The sequence below is a fragment of the Chanodichthys erythropterus genome, chromosome 24 (genome assembly GCF_024489055.1).
Source record: "Chanodichthys erythropterus isolate Z2021 chromosome 24, ASM2448905v1, whole genome shotgun sequence".
NCBI classification, from domain to species: domain Eukaryota; kingdom Metazoa; phylum Chordata; class Actinopteri; order Cypriniformes; family Xenocyprididae; genus Chanodichthys; species Chanodichthys erythropterus.
The window spans coordinates 28239727-28261481 of record NC_090244.1 but is presented as its reverse complement, the minus strand read 5'-3'; the positions used below and the strand labels follow the sequence as shown (position 1 = coordinate 28261481).

The window sequence follows — 21755 nt, the reverse complement described above, 5'->3', positions numbered from 1 at the left end:
GTTATAGTCAAAGTGCCACCTGCTGGCAGCAGGAACTGTGGTGCATCAAAATGACTTTGCCATGTTTCCCCTCTATTTATCCACTTAAATGACTATCACTGTTCACAGTGAGCCCAGGTGTGAGGGCCCTTTCATCGCTGCTTGCAGCTTCAATTATCATATGTTTCTTACAAACCCGATTCCAAAAAAGTTGGGACACTACAAATTGTGAATAAAAACAGAATGCAATGATGTGGAAGTTTCAAATTTCAATATTTTATTCAGAATACAACATAGATGACATCAAATATCTAGATCATATAAAAAAAATATCAATATCAAAAAAATATAATTTTAAGGGAAAAATTAGTTGATTTTAAATTTCATGGCATCAACACATCTCAAAAAAGTTGGGACAAGGCCATGTTTACCACTGTGTGGCATCCCCTCTTCTTTTTATAACAGTCTGCAAACGTCTGGGGACTGAGGAGACAAGTTGCTCAAGTTTAGGAATAGGAATGTTATCCCATTCTTGTCTAATACAGGCTTCTAGTTGCTCAACTGTCTTAAGTCTTCTTTGTCGCATCTTCCTCTTTATGATGCGCCAAATGTTTTCTATGGGTGAAAGATCTGGACTGCAGGCTGGCCATGTCAGTACCCGGATCCTTCTTCTACGCAGCCATGATGTTGTAATTGATGCAGTATGTGATCTGGCATTGACAAGTTGGAAAATGCAAGGTCTTCCCTGAAAAAGACAACGTCTGGATGGGAGCATATGTTGTTCTAGAACTTGGATATACCTTTCAGCATTGATGGTGCCTTTCCAGATGTGCAAGCTGCCCATGCCCCATGCACTCATGCAACCCCATACCATCAGAGATGCAGGCTTCTGAACTGAGCGCTGATAACAACTTGGGTTGTCCTTGTCCTCTTTAGTCCGGATGACATGGCATCCCAGTTTTCCAAAAAGAACTTAAAATTTTGATTCGTCTGACCACAGAACAGTTTTCCACTTTGCCACAGTCCATTTTAAATGAGCCTTGGCCCAGAGAAAATGCCTGTGCTTCTGGATCATGTTTAGATATGGCTTCTTTTTTGACCTATAGAGTTTTAGCCAGCAACGTTGAATGGCACGGTGGATTGTGTTCACCGACAATGTATTCCTGAGCCCATGTTGTGATTTCCATTACAGTAGCATTCCTGTATGTGATGCAGTGCCTTCTAAGGGCCCAAAGATCACGGGCATCCAGTATGGTTTTCCGGCCTTGACCCTTACGCACAGAGATTGTTCCAGATTCTCTGAATCTTTGGATGATATTATGCACTGTAAATGATGATAACTTCAAACTCTTTGCATTTTTTTCTCTGAGAAACTCCTTTCTGATATTGCTCCACTATTTTTTGCCGCAGCATTGGGGGAATCGGTGATCCTCTGCCCATCTTGACTTCTGAGAGACACTGCCACTCTGAGAGGCTCTTTTTATACCCAATCATGTTGCCAACTGACCTAATAAATTGCAAATTGGTCCTCCAGCTGTTCCTTATATGTACATTTAACTTTTCCAGCCTCTTATTGCTACCTGTCCCAACTTTTTTGGAATGTGTAGCTCTCATGAAATTCAAAATGAGCCAATATTTGGCATGACATTTCAAAATGTCTCACTTTCAACATTTGATATGTTATTTATATTCTATTGTGAATAAAATATAAGTTTATGAGATTTGTAAATTATTGAATTCCTTTTGTATTAACAATTTGTACAGTGTCCCAACTTTTTTGGAATCAGGTTTGGGTCCCACTTCATATTAAGCGGCCTTAGCTACTATGTACTTGCATTTAAATGAATCATTTGATACAATGCACTTATTGTGTACATACATGTTTCTACATTGTTATATTTTAAAAACACCTGCATGTAATTACATCTGTAATTAATTTCTGTACTTACATTTATAATTACACTGTTGACCCATTCCTTACACCTTACCCCTACCTTTAAACCTACCCATACCACCAAAGCTTTCCCTAACCTTACCCGTATCCCACCTCAATAGCAGCAAAAGTGTTTTGCAATTCAATATGAACCCAATAAGTACATTGTACTTATTTTTGATGTAAGTACATAGTAGTTAAGGCCACTTAATATAAAGTGGGACCCAGGTTTGTATTTAGTTTTTGTTATCCCCTGTCTATATACTCCCTGTTCAATTTAGACCTTTGTTGGTTATTGTCAATGCTTAATGTGTTGTTTACTCCTGTGTTGTTCTAAAGATCTCCTGCATTTATAATAAAAGAGTATTCCTTAATTGTGCATGTTGCTTAATAACTTGTTACAGTTATTATTATAAAAATGTGTAATTTAACTGCAAGTAGCCCAGTTAATTTTAACTGGGGTCCCCTGTATAGTTTACTGCATTATATTAGCCTTTGAGCTAACTTGGGTATATTTACATCTCTCTGAATGTTGATTAATGTACATTGTCACTTTTTAAAATAATAAATAAATAAAAATACATTTTCCTTGAGAAAATCTGCTATGTACTGTATCTCATAGGCCCCAGTCAATCGATATCGAATTGAATTGCAAGCTTGTGAAATTTGTGTCAGTGCCCAGTCCTAATTTTCAAACACAATACTCATTGAATATCCTGTCTCACTATGAAATATGTCATATTATGGAAGAAAAAATGGCTTGTGAATTCTGTTTCATGTTGACTTGAAAAGATTTAAATGGACTTGAGCGGGCAGTTTTTTACTGACAGTGTAAGTGATTTTACAGCTTATATCGACAAAATAGAGCCATGTGTATAACTAACATATTGTATTCTGTACAGGGATTCTTTGGTCAGCAAATCTTTACAGCCTAGCCAATGGTTTTTGGTTCAGGCATAGTGAAAACAACTGAAACCTAGGATGTTCAGAGAGCTATGACAAGTCATGAAGGTGGCCATGAGGCTCTTAATGCAGTCTGTAAGACACCAACAGGGGCTTTACAACAGAACAAGGTTTTGTAACACTCAAAGTTTAAGTGTGTAATTTTTTCGATATTAACAGGACTGCTCAGATTTTACTCTTATGTGACAATCTCATACATTTTTCTCACACATTTGGGAATGTTAGAAAATAAGGGTTAACATTATGTAGAGTACTTGGCTTTAATGACAGTGTATGCTATTAATGGCAACATGCTTTTTGTGACAAACATGGTGACAATTCTGTATTGCCTATCAACAGATGGAAGAGTTTCCCTGCTCAGATGTGGAATCTGCTGATGTTAATCCAATTTGGCACCACATACCTGTGAGCATCAGCCTTGGCGTACCTTATTCGACCTGGTGTCCCAAAACCGAGCCCAGAATAGATGTCTCAATCAACTAACATTAAATGGGATATCTTTAATTGTATTATAGCTACAGTAAGTCCAACACTGACCTTCACATTCATTAGACTGCATCCATTTATTTGTGTATGAATGTGTTCAATCATTAAACACTAGTTAATCATCCAACATTGAAACATAAGCCCGTAACATGTCAACACAAGTATGTGTATGATAATGTGTATAGCCAGATTAGCTCAATGTTTTTGCAGTGTTCCATTCCGAAATGTGTCAGAGCACATTTCACAATGCAACGCAAGTACACGTTGCATTCTCAGCATTGCCACAAGGGGGAAATTGTTGGCATAAAACGTCCTTAATGGTCAGATTTCTCTTTTAGGCCAACTACCATCATGGCGGAGCGGCCATTCGAAGAGAAGTTTTTCCTGGCCATCTTGGGAGTGCACTCAATTACTTCAGTCAAGCAAGTCCAACAGCAGCTGCATGATGCTGTCATCAAACAAGGCGGGACTTGTTTTACTGGAGCTGCCATATTTGGCACAATTTCTCCTATTTGAAATCAGTGGTCTGCTGACCTTCTCAGATATAATCTCTGATCTTGCCAAGGAAATTAAGCAGGAAGTATAAATCCCTTGTCCACATTCCACTCTGGTTTGCAGTCAATGTGACATGTAATTTTCATCATCAGCACAATCCACCAATGTTTGCATACACTGTCTGTGTGCAATCCCAAAAACTTTGAAACCTTTGCAAATCATTTGTTTTGAACCAGTGATTCAGAGCTTGTATCAAACTGACAAGGTCACATGATTTCGTTACATCATAACTGTTTTGAAATGATAGGGAGCGATGAAGCCCTACAAATTTAAAGCTGCTGTCTGTAACTTTTTTTGGTTAAAAATGATCCAAAATCAATTATTGAGCATGTACATAACCAGCCAGTGTTCAAAACTATCTCCTTACCTTAGCCCAATTCATAGCGGTAAGCTTGTAAAAATGTTTTATAATTCAGGAGGTACTGGTGGGTTTTCGCAGGAAATTCGAGCATATCACCGTTTCTCTTTGCGTCATTACATCACGTATGTTTACATAAAGAAGGAGTCCCAGCTAACTAGGCTATATCACATGTGAGTAGGATCATTTATAGCCTTTTCTCACAGCAGCTGCAAAAATTAAACTTATTTTGATGGCGGATTGCATGGTATGACAAATTATTGTTAGAGATTAGACTGTACAGAAATTGAAATCTACAGCTAACACTAATACACACTAAATACACATAGTTATGCAATGATGATGTTGTTAACATTAACAATCTGAGAACAAAGTATAACAATAATAATAATTTGCATGGTTTGACGTGATCCGAGCTAAGCGATTGTTTGGCAGCACGATTTATTGTAATGCTTTTTTTCTCAGTTGGTGAGAACAAAAGTGGAAGGCATGTTATTACTTGTTCAGATGACATTTTCCAGTGAAAATTCTTACTTTGGTCATCCTTCCAAAACTACAATCTGTGATTATGAAGTACAGTATCCACACCGATGTGGTGACTGACAGCAAACATTAGATTCATCCACGCTGAGGAGCCGTGCCGATGCACAACCCACGTAAAGATGTTAATTCCGCAAATAACTGCAATTGCAGGTTTCAAACAGAGATGGCGACAAAGAGGCAAAACTTACGGACTGCAGCTTTAATAAAATTACAAAAACACTTTATATTTAATGGTATTAGATGGTTTGTCATTTGCATTTAATAGATTACGCCTTCAATAAAACATTTGAATTTGGTTTGTCACCGCATTTACACAGGCGTTACCAGTTTATGGCATATCGAGTGCTTCGAAACAGTGAATTATTTTGCGAAGAAATTGGTTCAATTGATTAAAAGTTTCGAAAATTGTAGTTTCTCCCATCACTAAGGAACAGGATGTTGAAAATTTTAGATGAAGTCGATGTTTATAGGACTAGCTTACAGAATTATGGCACAGACATTTGAAAGTAACATTATGGCCCCTCGAGTACTGGGGTTGTTACTACCCGACTGAATTTTAATAGAACCGTGTGCTAACAATGTGTTGGCTAAGCATCTCTGCCTATTTTTCTGGCCTTCAACTACTACGACTATTAGCCAGTGACTGTTTAATGCATAAAATCTTTCAAAATTATAATTTTTTTATTAAATGAACAAAAGTGAATGATAATCATCTAAACACAGTTATTCCTATCTTATTTCCAAACCTGTGCTGGATCAGTAGACCTCTGCCTTTCTATCTAAAACATTTTTATTGTCTATGGGCGCCACCCTCCCTCGCTCTCTTCCCCGTTTTGGTGTGTCATGCAGTGTGGCAGTTGTGTAGTGGCTGACTGCGTTTCTCTCTAGTAGGACTCTTTCTGTGTCACTGTTGTGTGCGCTGCAGTGACAATAGGAGTGAATGTGTGACTGTGCATGAAGGGGTGGGGAAGAGAGAGGGAGAGAGAGAGAGAGAGAGAGCGAGGAGCTAGAAAGAGATAGAGAGCGTACACGAGACAGGAGGCGCTCCCTCTAATCCTGGCTGCGACGCCTAACAGCATTGCACCGGCTGCTACAATAGACTTAATGGAGGCTCAGGCAGACTCTAGTGCTGCAGGTAAGAGCAAACATTTCTTCAGCCGGCTAGCTGCGACGCATTTAAACACGCACACCCATTGCATTCAATAGCCCACTGTAAGAGCTGCCACCATGTCTTTTTTTTTTCTTGAACGCACAGACAAAGCAGGCAGTCAAAGAAGCCGGTAGTGCTTGGCGCGGGCAGCTTGCATTTATGCACATGGGAAAAGGCACAGTAACTTGGATGCATTTAGGGTGGTGGCTTATGAATTATAGCAGAATTGTCAAATGATTACTAAAGATGAAATCTGAATAAACAGCAAAGGTCATGAACGAGAGGGATTTTTGGATGCGACCCTTTTTGAGAATTTGACATTGAGTTGCATCTTTGCAGCGGTTACTTAGGGACAATGGGACTTGGGTACCACTGGGTGATGCTAAAAATATAGTTCATTTTGGCATGTATGGTTTAGATTGAGAGCTTTTTGGAATACACTAATATATAGCAGTCCCTGCACCAATATTTGCATGCCTGGCAAACACAAAAAGAGAACAAGCCAGTGGAATCTGCTGTGTGTGGGCTAATGAGAGGTGTGCGGTAGGGAGGGATGACCCGCAGACTGCGGAGAACAGCCGCAGCTGGAAAACTCTGTATCATCACATAATAGATTCTTCAGATGTGGGATAAAACATGTTATGGAACTGATAAAAAAAGTTTATGTACTGAGAAATTGGATGAATCTGTTAAATATGTTCTGAGGTATCCACCTGGATGTAATCTTCTGCTGCTTCTGTCTTCTCACAAAGAGGAGAGTTTTTTTTAGGTCTGTCAATTTAATGTTAATTTTGTGTGATTCATTATTTTAAAAAATAATGTGAAATAATTCATACAATTAGTCATGCATTCTGACTTGTATGCAAATTTTTTTATGTCATTTCCTTTTTTTCACCCTTATGTTTTTGCAAGTCCACATTCAGCACAGCTCCAGCTACTACTACAGGAAAAGAGCCTCGCCAAACCACACAAAATGCCACGTTCTTGGAGCACAGACAGAATACAAGAACACAAGCTTTGTGATAGCAGCCTTTAAAGGGTTAGTTCACCCAAAAATGAAAATTCTGTCATTAATTTCTCACCCTCATGTCGTTCCACACCCATAAGACCTTTGTTAATCTTCTGAACACAAATTAAGATATTTTAGATGAAATTCGATGGCTCAGTGAGGCCTTAATAGCCAGCAATGACATTTCCTCTTTCAAGATCCATTAATGTACTAAAAACATATTTAAATCAGTTCATGTGAGTACAGTGGTTCAATATTAATATTATAAAGCGACGAGAATATTTTTGGTGCACCAAAAAAATAAAATATCGACTTATATAGTGATGGCCAATTTCAAAACACTGCTTCAGAAAGATTCGGAGCGTTATGAATCAGTGTATCGAATCATGATTTGGATTGCATGTCAAACCGCTGAAATCATTTGACTTTGGCGCTCCGAACCGCTGATTTGATACGCTAATTAATTATGATCCGAATCTTTCTGAAGCAGTGTTTTAAAATCGGCCATCACTAAATAAGTCGTTATTTTGTTTTTTTTTTGGCGCACCAAAAATATTCTTGTCGCTTTATAATATTAATATTGAACCACTGTACTCACATGAACTGATTTAAATATGTTTTTAGTACATTAATGGATCTTGAGAGAGGAAATGTCATTGCTGGCTATGCAGACCTCACGGAGCCATCAGATTTCAACAAAAATATCTTAATTTGTGTTCAGAAGATTAACGAAGGTCTTACGGGTGTGGCATGGCATGAGGGCGAGTTTTTGGGTGAACTAACCCTTTAAGGTTATGCACTCATTATACTATCTTAAAGGTTCCTAATTTTGTTTTGTAGTCTTCTACTATAGGCTTATGTGCATCCAAGATCAAAAAACACTATACATTGCAGCATCCGCTCTTTTCTCACAGTGACTGAAACGGTTAGATCAAAGATTTAGTCTCTCTAAACCCTCCTTTCTGAGATCCTACTCTGCTCTGATTGGTCAGATGGTTCAATCTGTTGTGATTGGTCTATGCCTTACAGCGTTCATCAGAAACCAAATGTCTATTACCATCTGAATTTTAGCACTGGATCTTCCTCAGCACTTAATAAACAGTGATATGAACGATGGTGTTGTTTTATTCTAGTGCGAGTCCTTTTCCTTTTGAAGTGCGTACAAATTGGACTCGCAGCTCAGAAAACAGCATCTTCTCGACATGAACTACACGAACGAAACTCTTCCAGTCTCAGCTACAACTACAGGGTTTTGGGGGAGGAGTAAAATAGATGTTGTTTACTGGCAGCCAATTAAGACCATATGCTGGCATTATGCAAATTTTTACAAACTTATGTAGGTTTGAGCAGGAAGTGACACTGAAGTTACTGGCAACTCGTTTCAGCAGTTCAGAATCGGTTCTCTTTTTTAGCAACGTTAACTCCATTCATCTGCACTTTGATCTTTGCAGACCTTTGACACTCACAGCTATATTATACTGCATGAAAGGTAATATTCAGAAAAGCATAATATAGGAGAACTTTAAATATTTATCTACATTATGTATTGAGATATAGACAGTTTTGGAGTAATAAGTTCTATAATTTTATAAAAATACACAATAAAATAAAATAGTATTAAAGATGCCGAACGTGTTTTCAAAAGATGTAATATAAGTTTAAGGTGTCCCCTGAATGTGTCTGTGAAGTTTCAGCTCAAAATACCCCATAGATTTTTTTTTTATTCATTTTTTTAACTGCCTATTTTGGGGCATCATTAAATATGCGCTGATTCAGGCTGCGGTCCCTTTAAATTCTCATGCTCCCCCGCCCCCGGAGCTTGCGCTTGCCTTAAACAGCATAAACAAAGTTCACACAGCTAATATAACCCTCAAAATGGATCTTTACAAAGTGTTCGTCATGCAGCATGTCTAATCGCGTAAGTACAGTGTTTATTTGGATGTTTACATTTGATTCTGAATGAATTTGAGGCTATGCTCCGTGGCTAACAGCTAATGCTACACTGTTGGAGAGATTTATAAAGAATGAAGTTGTGTTTATGAATTATACAGACTGCAAGTGTTTAAAAATGAAAATAGCGACGGCTCTTGTCTCCGTGAATACAGTAAGAAACGATAGTAAATTTAACCACATTTAACAGTACATTAGCAACATGCTAACGAAACATTTAGAAAGACAATTTACAAATATCAGTAAAAATATCATGATATCATGAATCATGTCAGTTATTATTGCTCCATCTGCCATTTTTCGCTATTGTTCTTGCTTGCTTACCTAGTCTGATGATTCAGCTGTGCACAGATCCAGACGTTAATACTGGCTGCCCTTGTGTAATGCCTTGAATATGAGCTGGCATATGCAAATATTGGGGGCGTATATATTAATGATCCCGACTGTTACTGTAACGAATGCGGGACTCAGGTAGGGATCCAAATGCAAAGCTTTATTTACAGTGAGCGTTGTCATACAGGCAGGGTCAAACGGGAGCAAACGGGAACAACAAGGAACAGGCAGAATCGTAGTCAGGGTGCAGGCGATGGTCAGGACAGGCAGCAACGGGTCAACAAACAGGAAACAGGCAGGAACGGTAACACAGGACAGGCAGACAGGATATAACGCTTGGTAATGCAACACAGGGAAAACAAGACCTAGCAGTGAGGTGGTGTGTGTATGAGTCTTTTATAGTCCGTGTAATGAGCTGCAGCTGGATGTGGTGATTGGTGATTAGTGTGAAGTGTGTGCAGGTGAGTGGCAGAGAGGATGATGGGAGATGTAGTCCGGGAACTGACAGGAACAGACGGTGATCATGACATAACGCCCCCCTCCCGGAAGGCGCGTCCTCGCGGCGTAAAAGGAACAGCTAGGGAGGGAGGGAGGGTGGGTGCATTGGAGACCTGCATGCAGACAGAAACGGGGTCCCCAATGCAGGTCCAGGAGCCTCGGGCGGCCACGGCGGGTCAGGAGGCTCGGGCGGCCACGGCAGGTCAGGTGGCTCGGGCGGCCACGGCAGGTCAGGGTCTATCGGTGACCCCAGCGGGTCAGAGTCCATTAAAGGCCATAATAATTTGCAGTTCAAAGATGGCCATAACAGTTCAGAGGCCCTTAATGGCCATGGTTGAGCAGGGTCCCCACCCACAAGCTCCCCACCCCTAGGTATACTGCCCCCCCCCAAAAAGTTCTTGGGGATTTCAGCGGGGCCCGTCGCAGGTTCGTGGACCGAAGGCCTGGATGGCACCAGCAGGGCAGAATGCTTGGGCGGTGGCAGCGGCAGTGCAGGCGGCCTGGGCGGCGGCAGCAGGGCTGACCAAGGGTGCTCAGTGGTCATATCAGGGAGAGCGGACAGCTCGGTGACGGCCTCCATGGCCGTATCAAGAAGAGTGGACAGCTCAGCGATGGCAGCAGGCTCAGGCTGGAGCTGCTCTGGGACGACAGCTGGCGACTCGGGCTGCTCTGGCACGACAGCGGATGGCTCTGAGACAACAGCGGGCTGCTCGGGCTGGCAGACTGTTCCAAAGTCCATAGAGCTTGAGTTCATCAATGCACGCAGGACAGCCAAGACATAAAAAGTGAGCACAGCCCTCTGGGCCAAGACAGGACAGACCAGGAGAGCAGGCTGTGCTGGAGCAGACTCACTGGCTGGAGCGGACTCAATGGCTGGAACAACCCCTTCTATTCCAGACACCGAAAGGGCGGCCATCTTGCCCGTGGGCACTGGCGAAATGGCCATCTCGTCCATCGCATCCAGAGAGTTTGAGTGCGTAGCAACCGGCGGACTCGAACTTGAGTGCGTTGAAACAGACGAGCTTGAGTGCGTTGAAACAGACGAGCTTGAGTGCGTTGAAACAGACGAGCTTGAGTGCGTTGAAACAGACGAGCTTGAGTGCGTTGAAACAGACGAGCTTGAGTGCGTTGAAACAGACGAGCTTGAGTGCGTTGAAACAGACGAGCTTGAGTGCGTTGAAACAGACGAGCTTGAGTGCGTTGAAACAGACGAGCTTGAGTGCGTTGAAACAGACGAGCTTGAGTGCGTTGAAACAGACGAGCTTGAGTGCGTTGAAACAGACGAGCTTGAGTGCGTTGAAACAGACGAGCTTGAGTGCGTTGAAACAGACGAGCTTGAGTGCGTTGAAACAGACGAGCTTGAGTGCGTTGAAACAGACGGGCTTGAGTGCGTTGAAACAGACGGGCTTGAGTGCGTTGAAACAGACGGGCTTGAGTGCGTTGAAACAGACGGGCTTGAGTGCGTTGAAACAGACGGGCTTGAGTGCGTTGAAACAGACGGGCTTGAGTGCGTTGAAACAGACGGGCTTGAGTGCGTTGAAACAGGCGGGCTTGATTGCGATGCGGCCGGCGGGATTGAGAGCGGCGCGGCCGGCGGGATTGAGAATGAGACGGCTGGTGTATGCTTGGGAATACCAGCCGCCCGTGCTGAAACCAGCGGTGGGTCAACCACACTGGAACGTAATCCTTGACGTTCTCTGACTGATCTAGAGACGTGACGTGGCTCTGAGCGATCAGCGGCGACGTGACATTGCTCTGGGCGATCAGCGAAGGCGTGACGTTGCTCTGGGCGATCAGCGAAGGCGTGACGTTGCTCTGGGCGATCTGCGAAGGCGTGACATTGCTCTGGGCGATCTGCGAAGGCATGACGGTGCTCTGGGCGATCAGCGGCGACGTGACATTGCTCTGGGCGATCAACGAAGGCGTGACATTGCTCTGGGTGATCAGCGAAGACGTGACTTGACTCTGGGCGATCAGCGGGGGTATGAACTGGCGTTGTTGTTGTTGACGCCATCTTGTGAATGTCCTCTTTAGCGGCAGCCATTACGTGATGCAACGTGGTGTCGTGTTCCTCCGCGACACCCACGGTAAAACTAGAACCACTCAGCTGCAATGCGAGGACAATATATTGCTCCAACGACCACCTGGGATCGTGAAACGGCATGACGGAACACAGCGGATGAGACAGTCCTCCTCGGAAAAAGATCATGAGACATACCTCATCAAAACACGTTAACTGTGCCAGTCCGATAAACTCCTTGACATAATCCTCTAATGCTCTGTCTCCTTGACGGAGACACATCAACTGAGCAGATGGATTCATATTGCCGAGACGGGAACGCTCACAAAGCTTGCTGGACCTGGGTAGGGCTAGGTCTTCTGTAACGAATGCGGGACTCAGGTAGGGATCCAAATGCAAAGCTTTATTTACAGTGAGCGTTGTCATACAGGCAGGGTCAAACGGGAGCAAACGGGAACAACAAGGAACAGGCAGAATCGTAGTCAGGGTGCAGGCGATGGTCAGGACAGGCAGCAACGGGTCAACAAACAGGAAACAGGCAGGAACGGTAACACAGGACAGGCAGACAGGATATAACGCTTGGTAATGCAACACAGGGAAAACAAGACCTAGCAGTGAGGTGGTGTGTGTATGAGTCTTTTATAGTCCGTGTAATGAGCTGCAGCTGGATGTGGTGATTGGTGATTAGTGTGAAGTGTGTGCAGGTGAGTGGCAGAGAGGATGATGGGAGATGTAGTCCGGGAACTGACAGGAACAGACGGTGATCATGACAGTTACGTAACAGTCGGTGTTATGTTGAGATTTATATAAGAAGGAGGAAACAATGGAGTTTGAGACTCACTGTATGTCTTTTCCATGTACTGAACTCTTGTTATTTAACTATGCCAAGGTAAATTAATTTTTTTTAATTCTAGGGCACCTTTAAGAGCAAAAATAATTAATACAAATTTTAAAGGGGGGGTTGTTTATGATTTCACTTTTTTAACTTTAGTTAGTGTGTAATGTTGCTGTTTGAGCATAAAGAGTATCTGCAAAGTTACAGCGCTCAATTTCAATGCAAAGGGAGATATTTTCTTTTACAGAGGGAGATATTTCTGTTTAAGGACTACAATAAACGGCTGGTAGGGACTACAACAAGCTTCTTCCCAGGTAAGTGACATCACTAACACTAAAATGTACATAAACCCGCCCCCGAGAACATGCAACAAAGGGGGTGAGACCATGTTATTGCAGTATGTAACACAAATGCAATAGCATGTCATAAAAGCAAGATGATATCATAAGTTATAACCGTAATTAAAGGTGCCCTAGAATCAGAATTTGAATTTACCTCAGCATAGTTGAATAACAAGAGTTCAGTACATGGGAATGACATACAGTGAGTCTCAAACTCCATTGTTTCCTCCTTCTTATGTAAATCTCATTTGTTTAAAAGACTTCCGGAAAACACTCGGATCTCAACATAACACCGACTGTTATGTAACAGTCGGGATCATTAATATGTATGACCCAAATATTTGCATAATTGGAATCATTACACAAGGAAAGTCAGTATTAACGCCTGGATCTGTGCACAGCTGAATCATCAGACTAGGTAAGCAAGCAAGAACAATAGTAAAAAATGGCAGATGGAGCAATAATAACTGACATGATTCATGATAACATGATATTTTTAGTGATTTTTGTAAATTGTCTTTCTAAATGTTTTGTTAGCATGTTGCTAATGTACTGTTAAATGTGGTTAGTTACCATTGTTTCTTACCGTATTCACGGAGACGAGAGTCGTTGCTATTTTCATTATTAAACACTTGCAGTCTGTATAATTCATAAACACAACTTCATTCTTTATAAATCTCTCCAACAGTGTAGCAATAGCCGTTAGCCACAGAGCATAGCCTCAAACTCACACAGAATCAAACGTAACCATCTAAATAAATACTTTACTCACATAATTCGAAGCATGCATACAGCATGCATGACGAACATCTTGTAAAGATCCATTTGAGGGTTATATTAGCTGTGTGAACTTTGTTTATTCAATGTATAGTCGAGAGCTCGTGGGGCAGAGTGAACACATCTCTTAAAGGGGCCGTGCTGAAAAAATCAGTGCATAGTTAATGATGCCCCAATATAGGCAGTTAAAAAAATTAATTAAAAAAAAATCTATGGGGTATTTTGAGCTGAAACTTCACAGACACATTCAGGGGACACCTAGGACTTATATTACATCTTTTAAAAAAACAATCTAGGGCACCTTTAAACTAAACTATACTTGTTCTATCTTCATGCAGCATATATTCTCTAGCTCTGTAGGATCTTACAACAGTTCCCACATGAGCGGTTTATAGATTATCATGACAAAATATGCTAATCAATGACTTTAAGATAGTTAACTCCACAAAAGCTACATAAATTCATCAACTAATCTTTCAGAAATGTCCTGATGCATTCTACATGTTGTCACTACTTCTTGAGTCTCTCCATAATTGTCCGACTCCGGTTTGAAACTTTCTGACATTTTCAGTGAGTCTGTCTGAGGTAATCAGAGCTGCTACCTTGAGCTCTTGAAACTCCGCCCTCTTCTTGTGAGCAGCAGCTCATTTGCATTTAAAGGGATACCCTCAAAAAGTGACAAATTTAACATGCTATAAAAAATTATCTGTGGGGTATTTTGAGCTTAAACTTCACATACACACTCTGGGGACATCAGAGACTTATTTTACATCTTGTAAAAGTGGCATCATATGACCCCTTGAATAAATAATTAATACAAAAAGAAAAAATATTTTACCCCAAATAATTTGGTTAATATGTTTTATTAAAATTAATGGAGGGTAAAATGTTTGTGCTCCAAAAATACAGAGGTAGATCATATTGTCCACTTGTTTTCATGTCCCATGTGTGTAATTGAACTGCCTTCAACCATAAAATGCTTGTCTGCTTTGACTACTGCGGCAAGAAATCAATAGATGGCTGCAAGCTCTTTAAACAGTCAGTGAAACACAAGCATCTTCTGTTTCACTTCTTTGGCAACCACTGGCAAACCCCATTAGAGAACGAGACATGGAGAACACCCTAGCAACCACATAGCAATGCTCAGACTACCACAAAGCAGAACACCCTTGCAAATATTGTGTTCACAAGTACCCAAAACCCTCTGCAATTCCATAGCAGTGCAGTAACAACCACTCAGAACACCCTAGCAACTGCATAGCAATGACCTGGTTACCACCTAGAATACACTAATATTGTGGCAATGGGCAAACACTACTACATTTTTTTTTCTCAGCAAAACAGATGCATTATAAATTTCTTTTTCTTTTATATATTTCTATGTGTATATTTACTGTACATTAGATATGCATTGTACAGTAAGGTTATAAAACCTTTCTGTTCTATATTTAAAAAATATCTTTAGAGCCACTTCGAGACCGAGAGTTCCAGAAGCTTCTGAAGTCTTCCAGCTCTGCCAGTCTCACCAGTGAGGCATCCCACAATGCCTCAGGAGAGCATGTTGGTACCCCGGCCCATCATGGCAGCCAGGTGCTGATCACAGAGAAACGACGTGAGTAAAATGGTGACCTCTCAAGAACACATCTGGGTCAAATTCCACTCCTAATCAAAATAATTTGATTTTGTGCAACAGAAATTATAAGACCATTATGATTTTTTTCACAGCATTTTCACTACAATTGACCTTAACATTAACATTGACCTAGATATATGAGCCAGACATATTTGCTTTAGATTCGACCAATAGTACACGTCAATTTATGATGGTAAAAGTCTCATTGCTCTTAGTGATGTAGTTACATTCTGATGTCCTCTGCTTGATCTCAGAGCCTCTCAGCAGTGTGTCCTCTCTGGAGGTACACTTTGACCTCCTGGACCTGACGGAGCTCACAGACATGTCTGACCAGGAGCTGGGAGAGGTGTTTGCTGACTCAGATGAGGAGAATCATACAGAATCCCCAGCGAGTGAGTTTCCCCAGCGAGTCACAGATTTTTTATCAGGAGGTTTAAAATTAAATAATTATTTAGTAAGTCAATGCTAAATCATTCCAGTCCTCAAAAGAGAAATAGAGTGCTGCAGGGATAACACCAACCTGGAAGTTAACATCACCCTAGTCTCACATAGCCAGAACTTCAGACTGGCGGCAGAAGGTCTGGACTCTATTGACCAAGGACCGCCCAGAGGCCATCTAATCGACATGTAAAGCAACCAATCATAGTCCATTTTGTTCAGTGTCATGTTTAGGGGCATGAAAATGTAAAGTCAATGTCCCTGCTAGTGTTGTCAAAAGTACAGATTTTGCCACCCAGTACTGGAATTTTAAAAATGTGATGCTTTGTACGCTGTTGAGCGGATTTGTAAACACCTCTGATTGGCTGTTATGTTCACACACTCATCTGATATGTCTGTGATTGGCTACAATGATCAACGCACAAGAGCGTTTGAAAGCACACGGAAGATGCCTGCTTTCAAACGTTCCCATGTGTATCTGTGCAAGCGCTCGGCAAAGAGCGTCATTTTTGTGTATTTACAACATGTTTTTGAAGCGTCGATCATTGAAGCCAATCACATATACATCAGATGAGCGCGTAAACACAATGACCAATCAGAGGTGTTTACAAATCCATTCAAAAGCGCTCAAAGCCTCACATTTTTAAAATTTCAGTATCGACTTGGTACCGAAGTCGGTTCTTTTCACAACACTAGTCCCTGCAATAACAGTCCACCGTGTAAAACTCTCGGACACATTTTAAAAGGTTTATGCCACTGGTACAAAACTCAGTTCCTGGAGGGCCACAGCCTTCCAGAGTTTAGCTTCAACCGTAATTAAACACACCTGATTCAGCTAATCAAATCCTTATTTGAAAATGACAGGGCTGTGTCGGAAATCGCCCCTATACCCTTAAATAGGGCACTATTTGAGGGGACAGCCATTTGTAGTGGTGTCCAAAAACAAAGTGGACGTTATCGATTGCACTCTTTCAATCCCATAATTCATCGCAACAATGAGTGTACAACTGATGTACGCACAATGTAGGGCTGGGCGATATATCGCATATGAGATTGTCACGCGCATTTCGTCAGTAAAGCCCGTTTCCTGATTACCGCTAAATCGGCATCACCTGCTTTCAAATGGAGCGGCATTTAATAGACAGAACCGTAGTTCACCGACATGCTACGCAATATCGCGTTCATTATCGCAGATGAAACGCCTTCGATAATGAACGTGTTCAAGACACATCTTTTCATTACTACTGGAGCTGCCAGTTTGTTTAGATTCAAATGTTTATTAAACAGAAAGCATATGCAAATGGCTGCCTCTCCAGCACACTCAGTGTCTGAATTCACTCACTTGTATATTAATGAAATAATGTAGGGAAAATAGTGAATAGGCTATGTGTTGAAGCAGGGTTAAAACTCTGCAGGGCTATTGCCCTATGCTGTGAACTTCACATACTTTTGAAAACCCAGCATTTAGTTGATCCTGATAAGCGCTCATTGTCACAGTTGTAAACACAACAGCTTCCATGAGGGGGTTGGGTGTCATGACGACTTTGTTTCCAGGGGGACCATTAAAGATAGCAACACACACGTCTCCCAGAAATCCCCAAGAATTCAACCGGTCCGATGATGACTGAATGTGCTTAAAGGCTGATTTATACTTCAGTGTTGAACTTACGCTGTTGTTATATCACATGCTATATGTAGCATGTAGCTCCAAAAATGTAACAACGCGTCAATTTTACACGGATCACAAGCGCTGTGATTGGTCTGCTAGAACCCCTCCCTCAAAATCCATTGACTTTGGGACAAGGGAACCGGATGTATAAAAATGCTAGCCATTTTCTGTTTTAGGACTCATTCCAGCAGCACTCTATTGTCTATGACAGAATGTTCACTGGATGTTCACAAGACAAAAAAACAGATGGATAATATTTTCAGTAGAGAATGTTGAATACTTGGCTACATGTACAGTCAGTTCCATGGAATTCTACAGTGAGCACATTATTATTTGATTAAGTTCTGAGCTGAAGTGCACAAATGTGTACATATTAAATATTAACTATGAGGCAATGTCAGCACCACTCTCCACTTCAATTCATATTAGCATTACCTAGAACCCTTACATTTTATGCTGTCTGGTCTCCAAGTTATGTGATTAACATTTGTCTTGGCCCATTTAAGTGTTGCCAGTGTTTAAAATGGATGCCGAGAGGTGTTCACAATGACAGCGAATAAACCAAAGGTCACCTCATATTTTTATGTGTGGTTGTTAGTTGGCATTCCGAATTAACTGTTGTATCCAACTATATTAGTAGTTGCCTCACTGTATCATTATGCATTTGCATGGTAATGAACTTTAAATGAACACCAAAAGAATCTGTTGCTCATGTTGCCTCAGATTGACAGATCTCATTGAAAATGGTTGCTTTGCTACTGCAAATCCTTTTCAGTAAGAAGTCAAATAGACGTGAATCATATGAACTCTATTCCAAAATCTAGTGAGCTGCTTTGCTGTCTACCGCCTAAAGCAGCAGCCTAACCATCATGTAACCTCATAAGTGACTGGTTTAAAGAGCTCTTCATAGGCAGCAACCCTGTGACTGATCACTGATCCTCCTACCCCTGACAACACTGTCTACAGGTCAAACAGTTTCAATGTTGCCAATAACCTTTCAAGTTGTACACAACAAAGCAAAGACATATGATGAAATTAAAATGGAAATGTTATGTATGCCCTTTCCCTAAAACCAGGGGTGATCAATCCTGCTACTGGAGGGTCAACGTCTTGCAAAGTTCAGCTTCAACCTGCCTTGAACACTTCCTTGGAAGTTTCTAGTGATCCTGAAGACCTTGATTTGCTGGTTCAGGTGTTTAATTGGGTCTGGAATTAAACTGGACTCTGGCCTTCCATGAAAGGGTGCCTTAACCACCCTTTTATGATGCTACCCACTAATGCAGGGGTAGCCATCCCTGCTTCTGCAGGGCTACCTTCCTGCAGACTTCAGTTCCAAACCTGCTCGACACACCTGCCTGTAATTCTCAAGTAATCCTGAACATGATTAGCTTGTTCAGATGTGTTTGCTTAGGGTTGGAGCTAAACTCTGCAGCATGGTAACCCTACAGAAGCCGTTTTGCTAGCCCTGTACTAGTGCTTTTCATATGGAGGTCAAATCAGTGCAAGACATTTGTGTCAAAGGGTGGGTTGAAATGCTTATGTGAACGTGTAAAGTACTTAAGTATTAGGCCAAAACAAGGCAACTTGGAAGACAACATATAAACCAGAGGTGCCCAATCCTTTTGCTGGAGATCAAACTTCCTGCAAAGTTCAGCGCCAGCCCTTATCAAACACAACGGAACCAGCTAATTAAGATCTTCAGAAGCACTTGATAATTACAGAAAGGTCTGTTTGATCAGGGTTAGATCTAAGCCCTGCAGTTAGGCAGATCTACAGGAACAGGACTGGTCACCCCTGTTATAACCCTTGCTGCTTAACAGTTGGAGCAGCCTCCATGTCATGAATGGACATATGGTGCATTAAAATGCCACCTAGGTAAGCAGCATACTAGGTTTTGGAACAGAATTATAGCCACATCATTGTTGTGAGTGGTTATGAAGTTGTTTTTCATTGGTTGGTTTTGTAAGTTCACCCCACAGATCGCCATCAGCCGCCGTTGCCTAGATTTCCACACACCGGTTACGTCCGTTCGCCCTCCTGGACCCGCGGTGGAAAAGGGGAACAACAGCCGAGAGATCGAAAGCACCACAGTGACTCCGAAAACACAGAGCCAATGCTGAAGATAGAGCGTTCGCAATCCCAGCAGCCTTGAGTCAGGGGCAGCTACAGGGGCTTAGGTAGAGAACAAAGCCCTTGTCTGGAGAGTGGAGGTTCCTTCTCAAGCAAGGAGACGGGGAACCTTTGGGATCAAAGGACATGGTGATCCCAATTAAAGATAATGCAATCCCCTTGTTCATTATGGGCAAGAAGACAGCTCCAATAAGCTGGGATAAGTGTAGGCTCTTCCTCCAGATGGAACAGACTTCATCCAACCAGGATTTTGGGATGCCTCTTTGGGACCTAGTCACTTTCAATCTTCTCCATGTGACTACTGCATATGGAGAACTTGAAGCAAGATGTAGCATTTATGGACCACACCAGCTCCAGCAATGTGAATCTAAGGAGCAACTGATTTGAATCATCAAGGAACTGTTTAAGGAACAAAGCAATGTGTTGAGGAAGCAACTGTGATGAGACGCATTCAGAGAACCTACAGTGTAGTTCAGGACATGTCTGTGTGAAGGAACAGAGAGCAGTTACAAGGATTTCCAACAGAAGTGTCCTTTGAGGAGATTCTGCATGAAAGTGTGAGACCCAGAAACAAAGGCCTAAAACATACTCTACGCAAGTACATGAACACAGACAAGCTTCATCATCTCAATTTCATGCATCATTCAGTTTCAAAATTTGTCAGAACGCAAATCATATTCCAGTACAATTATGTGTTGCATTCTCAACATTGAAGCAAGGTGGTTTGGGATGGGTATTAGCATAAAGCAAAAGCGTCCGGTCCTGCTTCTGTAGGGACACCTTCTAGCCGACTTTAGAACCAACCTGCTTCACACCTAAACAATTGTAGGTGGATCCTATTGCATAGAAGAAATAAAATCCCACATCCAGGAACTCACATTGATTTTTATCTTTTAAAAAGCCTATATTAAAAATATCCACAACTACCTGGAGTTTTCTAGTAATCCTGAAGACTTCAGTTAGGTCAGTGGTTCTCAATTCCGGTCCTGGCACTCACAAATATCTGTTGCTCAATGTAAATCCAAAAATAATAATTTGGCTATACTAGATGCGTACTTTATCAGGAAAAAATACACATCTAATATAACCACATTACTTTTATTTACACGTTATCCAAAATGTGAATAGGGTTGAGAATCATTACCTACATCAATGTGCAGCAGTTTAAGAGAATACTGCTGAACATGTTATTTTCATTTCGACCAACTTTCTGAAAGTAACCTTCTCCCCATTGAGTACTGAGGTTTGTCACAGCCAAAGTAACAAGAACACACATTATGCACAACAGAACCACACAAGAATTCTGAGTTTGCATACTTGCGTAGTATGTTTCTGGCCTAACTTAGAGTATAGCAATTGAAAAAGTTGCATTTGAATGGATGTAAGGGATAATAATCTTTTAGCAATATGTTTTTAACAGCTCTGTATCATTAAATGTCATTAATTTAACAATTTTACATCAAGACATCATCAAAGGCCTCATTTGTGATCACTGGTGCACAGCAAAAAATTGTGTCTTAAAATATACCTGATTCACAAATAATCCTAAAAGAGAAGGAAGCCATTGGGTGGGCAGTTCAAATGAAAATCATCAAAAGTAAAAGTTTGTTGGAAACTGCTGGACTCATGCACCTATCAAAAAGCTGTACTGTATATGTTACCAGGGTTATTACAGGGTTCAATGATGTCAAGCATGATCTATACACAGGGTCACATTGGAGAAGAAATGTACAAACTACCAGAACCATTAACAGTTTGACAATTCGAGGACAAAAATCTAACAGGAATAAATGTGAAAAATGTCAAAGATCAGGCTGTTTTTCTTCCCTTTCTTTCCCCGATCTACTTTACTGTATCTATGTACTGTAGAAAGCAGATCTTGTGACACAACAACCTGCCAATTAGCTCTAAATGGAGGCAGTGTGGTACAATTTACTTTAACAGACATTATATGGACAGCACTGGTCATGCAGACACTAAAGCAGGATACAGAAGCCTGCACGTGATCTGCAGATTAAAAGGTTCGCCTTTCGGTCTAAAGAATGGTGCAACAAATAGAGCTTTTGTCTGAGTAGAAGCCTGTCATAAAGTATGACAGAGAATAAAAGCCCAACTTAAGTTTGTGGATATTCTTTAACAACCTCAAATAGTAATA

General features: G+C 41.3%; 1 protein-coding gene across 1 annotated transcript; it reads left to right on the top strand.

The window, feature by feature from the left end:
* The first annotated feature begins 5896 nt into the window (after positions 1–5896).
* Positions 5897–19622, top strand: dbndd1 (dysbindin domain containing 1). The gene is made up of 4 exons (XM_067380580.1): positions 5897–5952; positions 15196–15342; positions 15618–15755; positions 19450–19622. The coding sequence occupies exons 1-4, from the start codon at positions 5922–5924 to the stop codon at positions 19620–19622; spliced, it is 489 nt and encodes a 162-aa protein (XP_067236681.1). The 5' UTR covers positions 5897–5921.
* The last annotated feature ends 2133 nt before the right edge of the window (positions 19623–21755 follow it).

What these genes read in the sequence shown, in the direction of transcription:
- dbndd1 (XM_067380580.1), top strand. Translation starts at nt 5,922, where the DNA reads ATGGAGGCTCAGGCAGACTCTAGTGCTGCAG. An exon ending in GCTGATCACAGAGAAACGAC is followed by an intron (nt 15,343 to 15,617) that starts GTGAGTAAAATG and finishes GCTTGATCTCAG; the next exon opens with AGCCTCTCAGCAGTGTGTCC. An exon ending in TCATACAGAATCCCCAGCGA is followed by an intron (nt 15,756 to 19,449) that starts GTGAGTTTCCCC and finishes TTCACCCCACAG; the next exon opens with ATCGCCATCAGCCGCCGTTG.